The sequence below is a fragment of the Martes martes genome (genome assembly GCF_963455335.1).
Source record: "Martes martes genome assembly, chromosome: 3".
In the NCBI taxonomy this organism is placed as follows: Eukaryota; Metazoa; Chordata; class Mammalia; order Carnivora; family Mustelidae; genus Martes; species Martes martes.
The window spans coordinates 100073539-100090076 of record NC_137890.1 but is presented as its reverse complement, the minus strand read 5'-3'; the positions used below and the strand labels follow the sequence as shown (position 1 = coordinate 100090076).

At 37.7% G+C, this 16538-nt stretch overlaps 1 protein-coding gene across 1 annotated transcript in view; it reads left to right on the top strand.

Moving 5' to 3' along the window:
* The window catches only part of NCKAP5 (NCK associated protein 5), an 894518-nt gene that overhangs the window by 245671 nt on the left and 632309 nt on the right, over nt 1-16538 (top strand). Inside the window, exon 3 of the mRNA XM_080799084.1 lies at nt 14072-14145. Coding sequence (XP_080655210.1) covers nt 14072-14145 — 74 coding nt within the window. The remainder of the gene's footprint in view (nt 1-14071; nt 14146-16538) is intronic.

Sequence of the window (16538 nt, the reverse complement as noted above, 5' to 3'; positions counted from 1 at the left end):
CAGTTTGTTTTGTGAGATTAAGTCTCTTATGGTTTGTCTCCCTCCCACTCCCATCTTGTTTCATTTTTTCCTTCCCTACCCCAAAACCCCCCACGTTGCCTCTCAAATTCCTCATATCAGGGAGATCATATGATAATTGTCTTTCTCTGATTGACTTATTTCGCTCAGCATAATATCCTCTAGTTCCATTCACATTGTCACATATGGCAAGATTTCATTTCTTTTGATGGCTGCATAGTATTCCATTGTGTATATATACCATCTTTATCCATTCATCTGTTGATGGACATCTGGGTTCTTTCCATAGTTTGGCTATAATGTACATTGCTGCTATAAATATTCGGGTGCACATGCCCCTTTGGATCACTACATTTGTATCTTAAGGGTAAGTACCCAGTAGTGAAATTGCTGGGTCATGGGGTAGTTCTATTTTCAACTTTCTTGAGGAACCTTGATGCTCTTTTCCAGAGTGGCTGCACCAGCTTGTATTCCCACCAACAGTGTAGGAGGGTTCCCCTTTCTCCGCATCCTCACTAGCATCTGTCATTTCCTGACTTATTAATTTCAGCCATTCTGACTGGTGTTAGGTGGTATCTCATTGTGGTTTTGATTTGTATTTCCCAGATGCCAAGTGATGTGGAGCACTTTTTCATGTGTCTGTTGGCCATCTGGATGTCTTCTTTGCAGAAATGTCTGTTCATGTCCTTTGCCCATTTCTTCATTGTATAATTTGTTCTTTGGGTTTTGCATTTAATAAGTTCTTTATAGATTTTTGGTTACTAGCCCTGTACCTGATACGTCGTTTGCAAATATCTTCTCCCATTCTGTCCTTTGTCTTTTGGTTTTGTTGACTGTTTCCTTTGCTGTGCAAAAGCTTTTGATCTTAATGAAGTCCCAATAGTTCATTTTTGCCTTTGCTTCCCTTACCTTTGGCAACGTTTCTAGGAAGAAGTTGCTGCGGCTGAGGTCGAAGAGGTTGTTGCCTGTGTTCTCTTCAAGGATTTTGGTGGATTCCTTTCTCACATTGAGGTCTTTCATCAATTTTGAGTCTATTTTTGTGTGTGGTGTAAGGAAATGGTCCAGTTTCACTTTTCTGCATGTGGCTGTCCAATTTTCCCAGCACCATTTGTTGAAGAGGCTGTCTTTTTTCCATTGGATATTCTTTCCTGCTTTGTCAAAGATTAGTTGACCATAGAGTTGAGGGTCTGTTTCTGGGCTCTCTATATTCTTCCATTGATCTATGTGTCTGTTTTTGTGCCAGTACCATACTGTCTTGATGATGACAGCTTTGTATTAGAGCTTGAAGTCTGGAATTGTGATGCTGCCAGCTTTGATTTTCTTTTTCAACATTCCTCTGGCTATTTGGGGTCTTCTTTGGTTCCGTATAAATTTTTGGATAATTTGTTCCATTACTTTGAAAAAAGTTGATGGTATTTTGGTAGGGACTGCATTAAATGTGTAGATTACTCTAGGTAGAATAGACATTTTCACAATATCTGTTATTCCAATCCATGAGCATGGAATGTTTTTCCATTTCTTTGTGTCTTCCTCAATATCTTTCATAAGTGCTTTATAGTTTTCTGAGTACAGATTCTTTGCCCCTTTGGTTCGGTTTATCCCTAGATATTTTATGGTTTTGGGTACAATTGTAAATGGGATTGACTCCTTAATTTCTCTTTCTTCTGTCTTGTTGTTGTTGTATAGAAATGCAACTGATTTCTGTGCATTGGTTTTATATCCTGATACTTTATGGAATTCCTGTTCTAGCAGTTCTAGCAGATTTGGAGTGGAGTCTTTTGGGTTTTCCACATAAAGTATCATATCATCTGCAAAGAGTGAGAGTTTGACTTCTTTATGATTTAGATGCCTTTAATTTCTTTTTGCTGTCTTATTGCTGAGGCTAGGACTTCTAGTACTATGTTGAATAGCAGTGGTGATAACGGGCATCCCTGCTGTGTTCCTGACCTTAGCAGAAAAGTTCTCAGTTTTTCTCCATTGAGAATGATATTCACTGTGGATTTTTCATAGATTGCTTTGATGATATTGAGGTATGTACCTTCTATCCCTACCCTATACTTTGAAGAGTTTTGATCAAGAAAGGATGCTGTACTTTGTCAAATGCTTTTTCAGCATCTATTGAGAGTATCATATGGTTCTTGTTCTTTCTTTTATTAATGTATTGTATCACATTGATTGATTTGCAGATGTTGAACCAACCTTGCAGTCCAGGAATAAATCCCACTTGGTCGTGGTAAATCATCCTTTTAATGTACTGTTGGACCCTATTGGTTAATATTTTGGTGAGAATTTTTGCATCTGTGTTCATCAAGGATATTGGTCTATAATTCTCTTTTTTGATGGGGTCTTTGTCTGGTTTTGGGATCAAGGTAATGCTGGCCTTATCAAATGAGTTTGGAAGTTTTCCTTCCATTTCTATTTTTTGGAACAGTTTCAGGAGAATAGGTATTAATTCTTCGTTAAATGTTTGATAGAATTCCCCTGGGAAGCTTTCTGGCCCTGGGCTCTTGTTTGTTGTGAGATTTTTGATGACTGCTTCAATCTCCTTACTGGCTATGGGTCTGTTCAGGTTTTCTATTTCTTCCTGGTTCAGTTTTGGTAGTTTATACTCTCTAGGAATGCATCCATTTCTTCCAGATTGTCAAATTTGCTGGCATATAGTTGCTCATAATATGTTCTTATAATTGTTTGTATTTCTTTGGTGTTGTTTGTGATATCTCCTCTCTCATTCATTTTATTTATTTGGGTCCTTTCTCTTTTCTTTTGGATAAGTCTGGCCAGGGGTTTGTCAATCTTATTAATTCTTTCAAAGAACCAGCTCCTAGTTTCATTGATTTGTTCTATTGTTTTTTTGGTTTCTATTTCATTGATTTCTGCTCTGATCTTTATTATTTCTCTTCTCCTGCTAGGTTTAGGCTTTCTTTGCTGTTCTTTCTTCAGCTCCTTTAGGTGTAGGGTTAGGTTATATATTTGAGACCTTTCTTGTTTCTTGAGAAAGCCTTGTATTGGTATATATTTTCCTCTCAGGACTGTCTTTGCTGTGTCCCACAGAATTTTAATAGTTGTGTTTTCATTATCATTTGTTTCCATGAATTTTTTCAATTCTTATTTAATTTCCTGGTTGACCCATTCATTCTTTAGTAGGATGCTCTTCAGCCTCCATGTATATGAGTTATTTTCCAACTTTCCTCTTGTGATTGAGTTCTAGCTTCAGAGCATTATGGTCTGAAAATATGCAGGGAATGATCCCAGTCTTTTGGTATTGGTTGAGACCTGATTTGTGACCCAGGATGTGATCTATTCTGGAGAATGTTCCATGTACACTAGAGAAGAATGTGTGTTCTGTTGCTTTGGGATGGAATGTTCTGAATATATCTGTGATGTCCATCTGGTCCAGTGTGTCATTTAAGGCCTTTATTTCCTTGTTGATCTTTTGCTTGGAGGATCTGTCCATTTCAGTGAGGGGGGGGTGTTAAAGTCCCCTACTATTATTGTATTATTGTCAATGTGTTTCTTTGATTTTGTTATTAATTGGTTTATATAGTTGGCTGCTCCCATGTTAGGGGCATAGATATTTAAAATTGTTAAATCTTCTTGTTGGACAGACCCTTTGAGTATGATATAGTGTCCTTCCTCATCTCTTATTATAGTCTTTGGCTTAAAATCTAATTGATGTGATATAAGGATTGCCATCCCAGCTTTCTTTTGATGTCCATTAGCATGGTAAGTTGTTTTCCACCCCCTCACTTTAAATCTGGAGGTGTCTTTGGGTCTAAAATGAGTTTCTTGTAAACAGCATATTGATGGGTTTTGCTTTTTTATCCATTCTGATACCCTGTGTCTTTTGATTGGGGCATTTAGCCCATTTACATTCAGGGTAACTATTGAAAGATATGAATTTAATGCCATTGTATTGCCTATATGGTAATACTTATACTTACTGTATATTCTCTCTGTTCCTTTCTGATCTACTACTTTTAGGGTCTCTCTTTGCTTAGAGGATCCCTTTCAATATTTCCTGTAGGGTTGGTTTTGTGTTTACAAATTCTTTTAGTTTTTGTTTGTCCTGGAAGCTTTTTATCTCTCCTTCTATTTTCAATGATAGCCTTAGCTGGATATAGTATTCTTGGCTGCATGTTTTTCTCAATTAGTGCTCTGAATGTATCATGCCAGTTCTTTCTGGCCTGCCAGGTCTGTGTGGATAAGTCTGCTGCCATTCTAATATTTTTACCATTTTATGCTACAGACTTCTCATTCCGGGCTGCTTTCAGGTTTTCTCTTTGTCACTAAGACTTTTAAGTTTTACTATTAGATGACGTAGTGTGGATCTATTTTTATTGATTTTGAGGGGGGTTCTCTGTGCCTCCTGGATTTTTATGCTTGTACTCTTTGCCATATTAGGGAAATTCTCTACAACGATTTGCTCCAATATACCTTCTGCCCCCCTCTCTCTTTCTTCTTCTTCTGGAATCCCAATTATTCTAATATTGTTTCAATGTATGGTATCACTTGTCTCTCAAATTCTCCACTCATAGTCCAGTAGTTGTTTGTCTCTCTTTTGCTCAGCTTTATTGTCTGTCATTTGGTCTTCTATATCACTAATTCTCTCTTCTGCCTCATTTACGCTAACAGTAAGAGTATCCATTTTTTATTGTACCTTATTAATAGCTTTTTTAATTTCAGCTTGTTTAGATTTTACTTCTTTCATTTCTCCAGAAAGGGCTTTTATTTCTCCAGACAGGGTTCTCTAATATCTTCTATGCCTTTTTTGAGCCCAGTTAGCACCTGAAGAATCGTCATTCTGAACTCTAGATCTGACATATTACCAATGTCCGTACTGACTAGGGCCCTAGCTTTTAATACTGCCTCTTATTCTTTTTTTTTTTTTGTGGTGAGTTTTTCCACCTTGTCATTTTATCCAGATAAGAATATACGAATGAAAGAATAAAATACTAAAAGGGTGGCGAAAACCCTAGAAAAATATGTGTTAACCAAATCAGAAGAGACCCCAAATTTGGGGGAGAAAGAAGGGGCTAATAAGAAGTTCCAAAAAAATTTTTTAAAAAGTTTGTATATGTATATATATATATACATACATATATACATATGTAAATTTTTAAAAAATTTTTAATTTTTAATTTATATAATTTAATTCAATTTACATATATATACATATATATTCTAATTTTTATATAATCTAATATATATATGTATATATATCTAAGAGCCACCCACTTGACCACTTGATTTTGGGTGTATTTTGGTCTCTCAGAAGAAACTACCTCTCAAAATTTTAAAGAAAGAAAACTTATATATATACAAAAATAAGGGTAAACACAATGAAAGGATGGAATATGACTGTAAAGATGAAAATTTTAAAAAATGTCTAAAAGGAGTTGATAAGATAAGTTGTTTGGGAAAAGAAAGGAAAAGAATGTGGAGAGAATTTGCTCAGGCTGGAGACTAGAACAAAGCCCTGTGCTCGATTTAGGGTACACTTTGATCTATCAGAAGAAGTTGTATTCCAAAATTTTTTAGAAGAAAAAACCCCATTTGTTTACAAAAGTTAAGTTAGATACAATGAAGAATAAAATATGACTATAATGATGAACATTTAAAGAGATTTGTTTTTAGAAAGTTATTGTCAAGATAAACTAGTTAAAAACGGTTAAAGGAAGAAAGAGGGAAAGTTAAAAATTAGAATAAGAAAAAAATAAAATTAAAAAATTTAATTAGCTTTGGAAGACTAAAGAATCATGGGGAGAAAGCCATGAATTCCATGCTTTGCCTTCCCCTCCTCTGGAATTCTGCAGTTCTCATTGAGTGGTGAGCTTGGTCTTGGCTGGATGTTCTTGCTGATCTTCTTGGGGAGGGGCCTGTTGCAGTGATTCTCAAATGTCTTTGCCTGAGGTGGAATTGCGCCATCCTTGTCAGGGGCCAGGCTAAGAAATCTGTTCGGGTTCACTCTCTGGAGCTTTGTTCCCTGAATGCTTTCTGTAGAGCTCTGGAGGACGGGGATGAAAATGGCGGCCTCTCAATCTCTGGCCCAGAGGAGCTGAGGCCTCGGGGCCCCACTCCTCAGTGCGCCCTCCAAGAAAAGCGCTCAATCACTCCTGTCTTCCTGGTGTCTGGCCACACTCCAAGCTCACCTGGCCTGTGACTGAGTGTTTCTGTCTCTGGCACACAGCCCTGCCTGGAGTCTCCAAACCCAGCAGATCCTGCCGCTCTGCTCTCTGGCAGATGAAGGTTGGTTTCCCCAGATCTGCCACTTGTGGGGTCCCTGCTCAAAGAGCAGTGGTCTGACTGTGCCACAGATCACAGTTTAAGGTCACCCTGAGCCGAGATCTCACTCCTTGGCTCCACCTCTGTAGCTGGTTTCCCCGCTCTGATACGTGTGAGCTCTGCTACACTCAGACACCCTCGATCCTTCTGTAACCCTGCTGGACTTGAGACCACACTGTCCCCGTGAGGACTCCAACCCCACTTAGCCTTGGAGTGATGTCCCTCAGTGGAGATGACTTCTAAAAGTTCTGATTTTGTGCTCTATTGCTCTGCCTCTTGCCAGGAGCCGAACCCTCCCCTCGCAATCTATCTTCCCATGGCTTCAGATTCACTTCTCCACCTGTCCTACATTTCAGAAAGTGGTCGATATTCTGTTTCTAGATTTGCTGCTCTTCTTCTCTTCAATCTTCTGTTGGATTTGTAGGTGTTTGGAATGATTTGCTAACTATCTAACTGATCTCCTGCGACCTGATGTCATCTCAGCCTGCTACTTCTTGGCCATCTTGACTCCTCTGGAGGAGCCCTTTTGATGTACATATTCAAGTCTCTTTTTTTCCTCTCTGTTCTGAAATATTTCTTTAATTATCTCTTTGATCATTATTTCCATTCCAAATCTTGTGAAATACTCAAGAGCCATAATTGTCAGACAAACCTACATTTTCTGAACCAATAACAATTGTCTCTCTCTTTTCATCTTTATCTTTTCTTCATTAACTTAGATTATATTTGTCCTCTGCAGGACTGTGTTTGTACTTTTATTGTCAGTTCCACTTATGTATCTAAGGTTTTGTTTTGTTTTGTTTTGTTTCATAAAGAAAATGAGTAGAATAGAATGTTTACCAAGTTAATTACTTTGAATGAAGTCCTTGTAGTGAGTGGCGTGGGAAGTACATGCTGGGCAGAGCAATACTTGGGAAAGTGACAGTCTTCATGGGTAAGCTGTGTTGCACATGGTGAACACTGGCACCAAGGATAATGAGGAGATGTGTGTATGTTTTTCTCTAGTTACAGCAGTTTCAGTCCTCACTAAGTGAATCCTGCTAAAGAAGGGGCAGAAAAGTTAGTGAGTATTTAAGTACCCAGTCTGAATTGTTTCTAGATGAGAGACTTGAGAAGTAGACTTTATTTGTGTGACTAGTTCCATACTAATAAAGCAAAATCAATTGCTTGCATTTTGCTAAGGTACCAGTCCATGGTAGGGAGAGTCACGACATAATAAAAATCACAGTGGGGATCAACAGGTTGCAATTTTGCTTTTGCAATGTACATTTCCTTGAAATTCTTAACTCACCCAGGTACCTTTTTATTGAATTTTGTTACTTCAGCTTGTCCTGTTTTATAAAAATTAATGGGCTATTATGGTGGCTGGTGGCTCAGTTGTCAGTCTCTTGGTTTTGGCTCAGATCACAATTTCAGGGTCATGAGATTGAGCCCCAGGTAGGCTCCAAGCTCAATGGGGAGTCTGCTTAAGATTTTTTCCTGCTCTGTGGCACCTGGGTGGCTCAGTCCTTAAGTGTCTGCCTTCTGCTCAAGTCCTGGTCCCAGGGTCCTGGGATTGAGCCCTGCATCAATCTCCCTGCTCAGTGGGAAGCCTTCTGCTCCCTCTCCCACTTACCCTGCTCCTGTTCCCTCTCTCACTGTCTCTCTGTAGAATAGATAAATCTTTAACAACAACAACAAAGATTCTCTCCCTCTGCCCCTCCCCCCTACTATTGCTACACATGCACTTTCTCTCTCTCTAAAATAAATAACATCTTTAAAAAAAGTTAAATTGGCTATCTTTTCATCTCAGCCCCCGTCCTTTTTTTTTTTTTTTTTTTTTTAACCCCCTTACAGCTTTCTTCACATGTTTCAGAGGGTCCATGCCCTTATGGAAACTATTAAACATGTTAAGGTTTTTCTATAATGCTTTCATGTTTTTCTTAATCATTTTCAAGAGTGACACCCCATCTTCTGACTGAGGGTGATGTTCTCTATTTCTTGTCCTTTCATTCTTTGCTATGGGTTTTATATTGTATGTTTTCAATGTGCTTATTCTGAAGTGATCCATCCCGATCTGGTTTAGCCAACAGAGAGCGTACGTTCTACTTCCTGTCCATCTGCATTTATTTATTTACTTTTAAAGATTTAGTTAATTAATTTACTCAAGAGAGACAGAGAGGGAGAGCTAGGGTGGGAAGAAGCAGAGGGAGTGGGAGAAGCAGGCTCCCCATGAGCAGAGATACCAATGTGGGGCTCAGTCCTGAGCTGAAAGCAGACGCTTAATCAACTGAGCCACCCAGGTGCTCCTCCATCTGCATTTATAAAAAATTTTGTCTAAGCTCTCCCAAATATCCAGTGTCTTTCAGGCAGTTTGGAGAGCTATGTTTTAGTGAGGTGAGATCTTGCCATGCCCTTTCTTTGTGCCTGTGCCTTTGATACTTTGGAATACTGGAGACCCTGTTTAATAACATCCCATATGTGCTTTATACCCAAACTCTTGCTGTAGGTGTAGTAGCTACAATGTTGCAGTTGATATGACTGCAGCTCACTGTGAACCCCTGCAGCTCCACTGCCCTCACCTCCCATTGCTTCCTTGGAGTTAATCTCCAGCTGGGTGGATGATAGTGGTTCCCAGTGGAATGATCTGATTTTATTCTTATAAAATGAGTGATTTCTTTTTTTTTTAAGATTTTATTTATTTATTTGACAGAGAGCAGAAGCAGGCAGAGAGGCAGGCAGAGAGGCAGGCAGAGAGAGAGGGGGAAGCAGACTCCCCGCTGAGCAGAGAGCCCAATGCGGAGCTTGATCCCAGGACCCTGGGATCATGACCTGAGCCAAAGGCAGAGCCCTTGACCCACTGAGCCATCCAGGTGCCCCAAATGAGCGATTTCTTATTAGTTAACTATTTTTTCCGATTCAGAGAATAGAAACAATAAATGTGTGATGATGTTGCTTAAGTTCTTTTAGCCGGGGTAAAAATTAATTCATTAAACAGAAAGTATATGTAAGCATCATATTTTTTTTTCTCAATTCATTTCAGTTAGCCGTGTGTGTGTTGTGGGGGGTTGGGGAGAGATGAGTGTGGAGTATAAGCGCTACCAAAAAATAGTCAAGTAAAATATATTGGATGTTAGAAGGGAGAATGCTATGGAGAAAACTAAAGCTCGAAAGAGGGAAAATTCATAATCCTAGTCTCTTTCCCCTCATTACATGGGTTAAGACCTCATAGTTATCACTATAATTAGTTTTATGGAAAAATGGGCATAACTACTTTGTTTATTTAATTTTAATAGTACATTTTATTACTGTTACCACTATTGTTATTTTGGTTAAGTGTTCTAGGCAAAAGGAATAGCATATACATAGAGAGTGGGGATGAAAAGTTCAGCAGGATTGTCACACAGAGTGGTTCTGGACTGCATTCATAGCAGGATTCAAATCCTGGCTCTGCCTTTTCCTTGCAATATGACACTGGAAGTCTGTTACCTCACTTTCAATATGCAGGTAATACTAGTATCTACCTTATGGGGTTATTGAGATTAAATGAGAAAGTATTATGAAAGTGCTTATTAGCACAATGCCTAACACAATGAAGTTTTGTGTACGTTTTAGTTAAGATGTAAATAATAGGCCAGGAGGCCTTTACATGAGTTGACTTTTTTTTTCTTTTTGCGATAATTGCTGTCTTCTGAATAAGATTTGACTTCTTCATTTCACCTTGACAACAACACACTCTGGTATTCATGCAAGTAATGGTTTCCTGGCTTGACCCAGGGATATCCTACCCAGATACTATGGAGCACTCCCACCTAGCTTATCTCAGTATCATGGAGCAGTTGGTGGGAATCTTGATATTATTCATGCATATATATATTTTTTTTATTTTAAAATTTCATTTTTTGTTTCATTTAAAAATTCATTTTAAACTTCTTTTAATTTAAAAAATTTAAATTTAAATTTTAACATGAGTATAGTTAATGTACAGTGTTATATTAGTTTCAGGTATACAATATAGTAATTCAACAATTCTACACATTACTTAGTGCTCATCATGGTAAGTGTACTCTTAATCCCCTTCACCTATTTCACCCACCCCCACCCACCTTCCCTCTGGTAACCAGCAGTGTGTTCTCTATACTTAAGAGTTTCCTGATTTGTCTCTCTTTTTCTTTTTTCATTTGTTTTGTCTCTTAGATTTCACATATGAATGAAATCATATGGCATTTGTACTTCTATCACTGACTTATTTTGCTTAGCATTGTACCATTTAGATCCATACATGTTGTTGCAAATAGCAAGATTTCATTTCTTCTTAATGGCTGAGTAGTATTCCATTGCATATATCTGCCACCTCTTCTTTATCCTTTCATTTATCCATGGACATTTGGGCTGCTTCCATAATTTGGCTATTATCAATAATGCTGCAATAAACATAGGGATGCATATATCTTTTCAAAATAGTGTTTTCATAGTCTTCGCATAAATACCCAGTAGTGTGATTACTGGATCATAGGATAATTCTATTTTTAATTTTTTGAAGAACCTCCATATAGTTTTCAGCTGGGGCTGCACAGTTTGCATGCATTCTCACCAACAGCGCAAGTGAGTTCTTTTTTCCACATCCTTGCCAACATGTGTTTCTTGTGTTGTTTTTTTTAGCCATTCTGACTGGTGTGAGGTGATATCCCATTGTGGTTTTGATTTGCATTTCCCTGAGGATGAGTGACATTGGCATCCTTTCATGTGTCTGTTGGCCATCTGGATGTGGGTGAAGTTACAGAAGCTGCCAGTATTGTTACTTGAAATAGCTTATAAATCCTAATTCAGTGACACCTACATTTAATAGTTGAAAATCTGTTTTGTTACTATTCATCTCTAACTTCCTATTCTAATATTCAGCAACTGTAATCTTAGAAGCATGTGCTTAAAATCCTAATATTGGGGGGCGCCTGGGTGGCTCAGTGGGTTAAAGCCTCTGCCTTTGGCTCAGGTCATGATCCCAGGGTCCTGGGATCGAGCCCTGCATCGGGCTCTCTGCTCAGCGGGGAGCCTGCTTCCCCCTCTCTCTCTGCCTGCCTCTCTGCCTACTTGTGATCTCTGTCTGTCAAATAAATAAATAAAATCTTTAAAAAAATCCTAATATTGGGTAAGATGAGAGAAAATGGATGTTACCTTCACGGTGTGAAGTAATTTGCCTGTGAGAAGAGGTGAGCGACACGATGACAAAGTCTGTTCTTAGTGGACACTGTAATAAATACATGCTTACTTAAACTATTAAATTCTTATAACACCTCTGTGAATTGACTATTAATACTCTCTCTGAAGATGAAGGAAATAAGTCTTAGAGAGACTAAATAATTTTACCCAAGGACAGAGCTAGTAAGTACCGAAACCAGGATTTGAACCTAAATCTTGATCCAAAGATCTTACCTGTAGTCTTCACACCTTTCAGCTTCATCCTCTGGCTTGAGCTAAGAAGAGTGAACAAAGTCACAAATCCATTGGTTTTAGTCCAAACGGTTTTCCAGAGCTTGTTCATGATTTGGCCCTGCTTAGCTCACCAGCTGTATTCTAGATGCCACACTCCAGTCGCTCTGGGCCTCACCTCACTAGCTTCCTTTCTGTTCCTCAAGTACTACATATTGGGGTCTTTGCAGAAGCTATTTCATTTCCCTCATCTCTCTTTTCTCTACATGCTTACCTCCTTTTTCTCTTCCACGTCTTAGCTTAATATCATTTGCCTGGAGTCTCCATCCAACCACCTTCTTAAGGGCCATGCCCCTTCCTCATTTAGATTCTCTCATCCCTGGTGTTTCCTTCATAGCGTATCAGCACTCAGGAGTCAGTGTGTTCATTTGTTATGTCTTTGCAGACTATAAGCTCTTTGAGAGCAGGAACTTTTGCCCTCTTGGTTATTACTCTGTGAAGGAAATTTAGAATAGCGTTTGGAGTATAGTACATTTTGAAAAGCAATTGAATAAAGAATGGATGAGTGACTTTGAGATTTATGTATTTGTTTCTAATTGGAAACAGTGTTTAAAAATGTTGATGGTTGTATTTGAAAAGTAATGTCTTTGATAACTTTGAATATTCTAAATCTTCTTTAAATTTTGATCGGGATACTTAATACCATAAATACAAACTATTATAACTTCCTGCATTAACAGATTTCTGCTTTGGTTTTGATATGCCTAGTGGTCTTTTATTACATAATTAATCTGAAGAAGAATATTATTTAATAAGAATAAAACTCTTCAGCTAATTATCTGCAACAACCTTATACCATTAGAGAATAGCAGTTTTAGCTAGGTAAAGATATGGTGCTCTGTTTAGCCTAATTGAAATATTATAGAAAGTAAAAAAGGGTAAATGGGTTGATCCAGGTCCAGGAACTCAGAAAAGGGGTTTTTCCATAATATCAGCTCAATTCTTACTGTGTAGTTTCCACCCTCCCCAATTATAAGAGATACACTTATAGAAGCAAGCGATTGTATACAGCACTCAATCAAAACAAATCTATTTCCAAAAGAATCAGTATTAATCAAATTTTTTGGTTTATCTCAAATCCATAAGAAACAAAACAATAACTTTCATGGGTACCTTAACACTGAAAGCATTGTACTCTAGTCCATCTAAGGCAGATGTACTAGAGACACAGGACTATGGGCTAGATGTTTAAATAGAAAGTAAAAGAAGCATCAGGTTCAGGAGGAAATCAATCACTAAAAATTTTACACATTGTATTTTGCTCCATAATCAGCAACTGAAACAACTGCATATGAACTTCATACACAGAAATCACTAATTTTAAAAAATTATATTTAATAAGCTATGGACTTCTATAAATCTGTGTTACAAAGGGATTCCTTATGTTTCAGAAATCTTTCTTAAAAATACAGTTTGATTGGAAAAAATTTACACATTTAAAAAAATACACCTTGCTTTCATAACTTCTTAGAAGCCAGGTTCTTTTCCTATAAGACAAAAACAAACAAACAAGCAAACAACAACAACAAAAAGCACACACACAAAACCCCCAAACAAATTAGACAATGATTTTATATAAGGAGATACAGGAAAATGGACATGTTTCACCCATGTAAGCAATATGCCCAGTGAATATATAAGGCTTTTATGTAGTTCAAAAGTAGCATTTTTACTAGTAAGTAAATATCCTAAGACCAGTGTAATCAATACCTGTCTTGTCTACTTTATTCTTATTTTCTAAGGTCAGCAGCAACACTGGCTTGCTTGCTTGCTTGCTTATTTATTTATTAATTTACCCATCTATTTATTTATTTATTTTGAGAGAGAGAGAACTCACAAGAGTGAGGCAGGCTGGGCAGAGGGAGAGAGAGAATCCTCGAGGAGACTCCCTGCTGAGCACAGAGCCCTATGTGGGGCTTGATCCCAGGATCCTGAGATCATGACCTTAGCCAAAATCAAGATGTCAGCCGCTTATTGACTGAGCTATCCAGGTGCCCTTGGCTTGCTTATTTTTATATGGTAGAATATACTGACCATAATGTAGATAACTAGGAAGTTTAGCTTCTTTTGTGAATCAGAGGGTTTTCATGCTGACGCCATAGAACTCCAGTTCTCTGTTCATAGAACGATCCAAGGATATCTCCAAGGAACGCTGCATATTCGTTACAGATACCCTGATTCCTAGAACTGAGAGGGACCAGGGATTATCTTGCCAAAAATCTTTCCTGTAAAGACAGATAGTCTGAATTCTGGTGACGATTGTAATGAGGCTTTATTTGTCTTTGTGTGTCTGCATATGCAGGAGTACATGGACTCCAATAAATACATTGAGCATCTTCTAACTCAGCTTGAGGAACAACACAGAAATCTATGGAGGTGAGTGAAATGCATGCCTAGAACTCAGAGCAGCCTTGATATCTTCCATGTTGATCATGGAGGCAGGGAGTCGGCAAACTCTCTCTTCTTGCCCTTAGTGTCAAAACACCTTTGGAAGCAAGTCACCAGAGGCTCCTCAGGGAATTGTATTCCTTTAATCAAAGTAAAGCAACAGTACCAGGAATTGTCCTTGAGTCAAGGACCTGCGCAGAGCCAGGAGGATGGTGGAAATCGTGACACTTTGTCAAGGTCAAGAAATTAATTTGTCCAAGGCCACATAACTTTCATTGTGGAAACTAGAATCCAATTCTCTGACCCTTGCCTGCTTAAAGATTAAGATTTTTATGTAATTGAAAAGTTGAATACAGCAGCTTAAAATGTCTGCTTCTCTCCTATTAACGGAGAATATTTTAAGAATGCTGTTCTGTAGGCCTCTCGTGTTTAGTTTTTCATTCTGGGTGGTGGGTGCTGATAATCGGTGAAGAAAGGTATGGGAGAACATTGGTGCAGGTAAACTGGATAAAGAGGTTAATATCATAAAAGGCGTATTCTCGAGTGTCTCATTCCCTCGGGCCTCTTGGGAACTGAGGCTGATTGAAATGATTGCCTTGTTATTTTCTAGATCTTTAGGGCCCCGGTGCTCATGCTCTGCATCGGTGCTCCAATGGGATCTGCTATTCCTTTTCCTAAATTACTGTAGCTCCTGTTATTTGGAACAAATATGCTATGGTTTAATTACATGATGGCTCACATTGTACCAGAATTGTTTAATGTAATTAGCTTTGTCTCCCAAGGGTCAGTAAGCCCCTGAAGTCCATTATTTCTTATTTCTTGGCAGCATGGAGGAAAGTACTCTCCATGTACCCAGACGGGGTGGGTAAAGATTTGCTAACCCTGTGGCTTTCTTGCTAACCTCATCCAAATGTATCACCATCAGTCTCTGTACCAGGCTAGGCTGCCCCTTCTTCAGGCATCTTATAACAAATCCTAATAACCTTGAAATTTGTCCTCTCTGAAGGATTGTAGTTCTTAGTCTTAGTGCCTAATAATTTCATTGGTTTTGTCCTTTGTATTAGTTTCCCTGCTAAAGAACAGATCTGTGCTTATAGTAGTAGACCCTCTATTTCTCTGTATGGAAAAAGTAGGATACAACAAAAGTATATAATTTTTAAGTCTGCTTCCTGCTAACAGACATACAAGTTAATTTTATATACCTCTGTGTGATACTGTTAGATGTGTTTTTGAGAGCTATAAATGGTGTTGGTAAAGTTTTCTTTTGTAAACCAGTGTATTTTATTAATGAAGATAGCCATAATTTATCTATAGTTATGTATCTTTCAGGTTATATTTCACATAGATCTCCTCCAAGGTGCAAAATGTTATTTAAATGAATTATATCATTTACTTCCAACACTTTATATAGAATATTTGGTTTTCCCTATCTTTTAAAAGAAAAAGTATACACACAAAATGATGAATACCATCTGATGAAAGAAATTAGACTTTAATTTGGTCAGTAAGCATGTTTTATATACATCATTGGGGAGGAGTAGAGTTCTGTGGGTCTTTGAACCAAAAAAACCTGCATGGAAAAGGATGCTTTCCTTCTTTGATAAGATAGCTAATAAAAATCTTTTGGTCTTCTTGGATTAGATTAAATGAAAATATAATTTCAGGCATGGACTTAACCTAACATAAAGTAAGAGCTCAGAGCTTTGTGTGCTATCACTTCTATTTTCCTTCAGAAATAGAATTATTGCTGCTGAAGAAGCAAAGCCTTATACATAGTGGCAGAGGATCTAATAAAAAAGCTTCATTTGAATAACAATAAAGGGCAATAATGACATTTGAATAGTCAGAAAAACTATCAGGGAGAAGACGGAAATGGGTCTTATTGAAAAGAAAATGAAAATCAATAATAGCAAATTTATATACTATTTATTGAATCATGAAATTATCCTTGATTATATTTTATAAACAGATCTTGGCTGACTTGAAGTGGTAAGCTTTTTGATGGTTAGTGCAATGTCATAACTGCAATTCTAGCCAAATTATTTTTGGGTGAAATCTATGCCAGTGAGCATACAGTGAGCAGTGTGGGGAAATTCTTACTGATTATGATTAAATTTTTAAAGTACTTTCTTGAATTAGGGACAATCTATGATGTGTAGCATGTCATGTACTCAAGGACAATTGGATTGTCTGAAGTTAAATAAATGTCCCCATTAGACAGTATAAACTTTTTTTCTGATTTGTATTATGCCTTTGATTTGTAGTTGCTACAATTTTCATGGAGTGGGCTATTATCATTGCTACTGATCTTAACTGATGGTCTTCCACTTATATTTCAACCTACATATAACTTAGATAAATCCTGAATACTTAGATTTCTA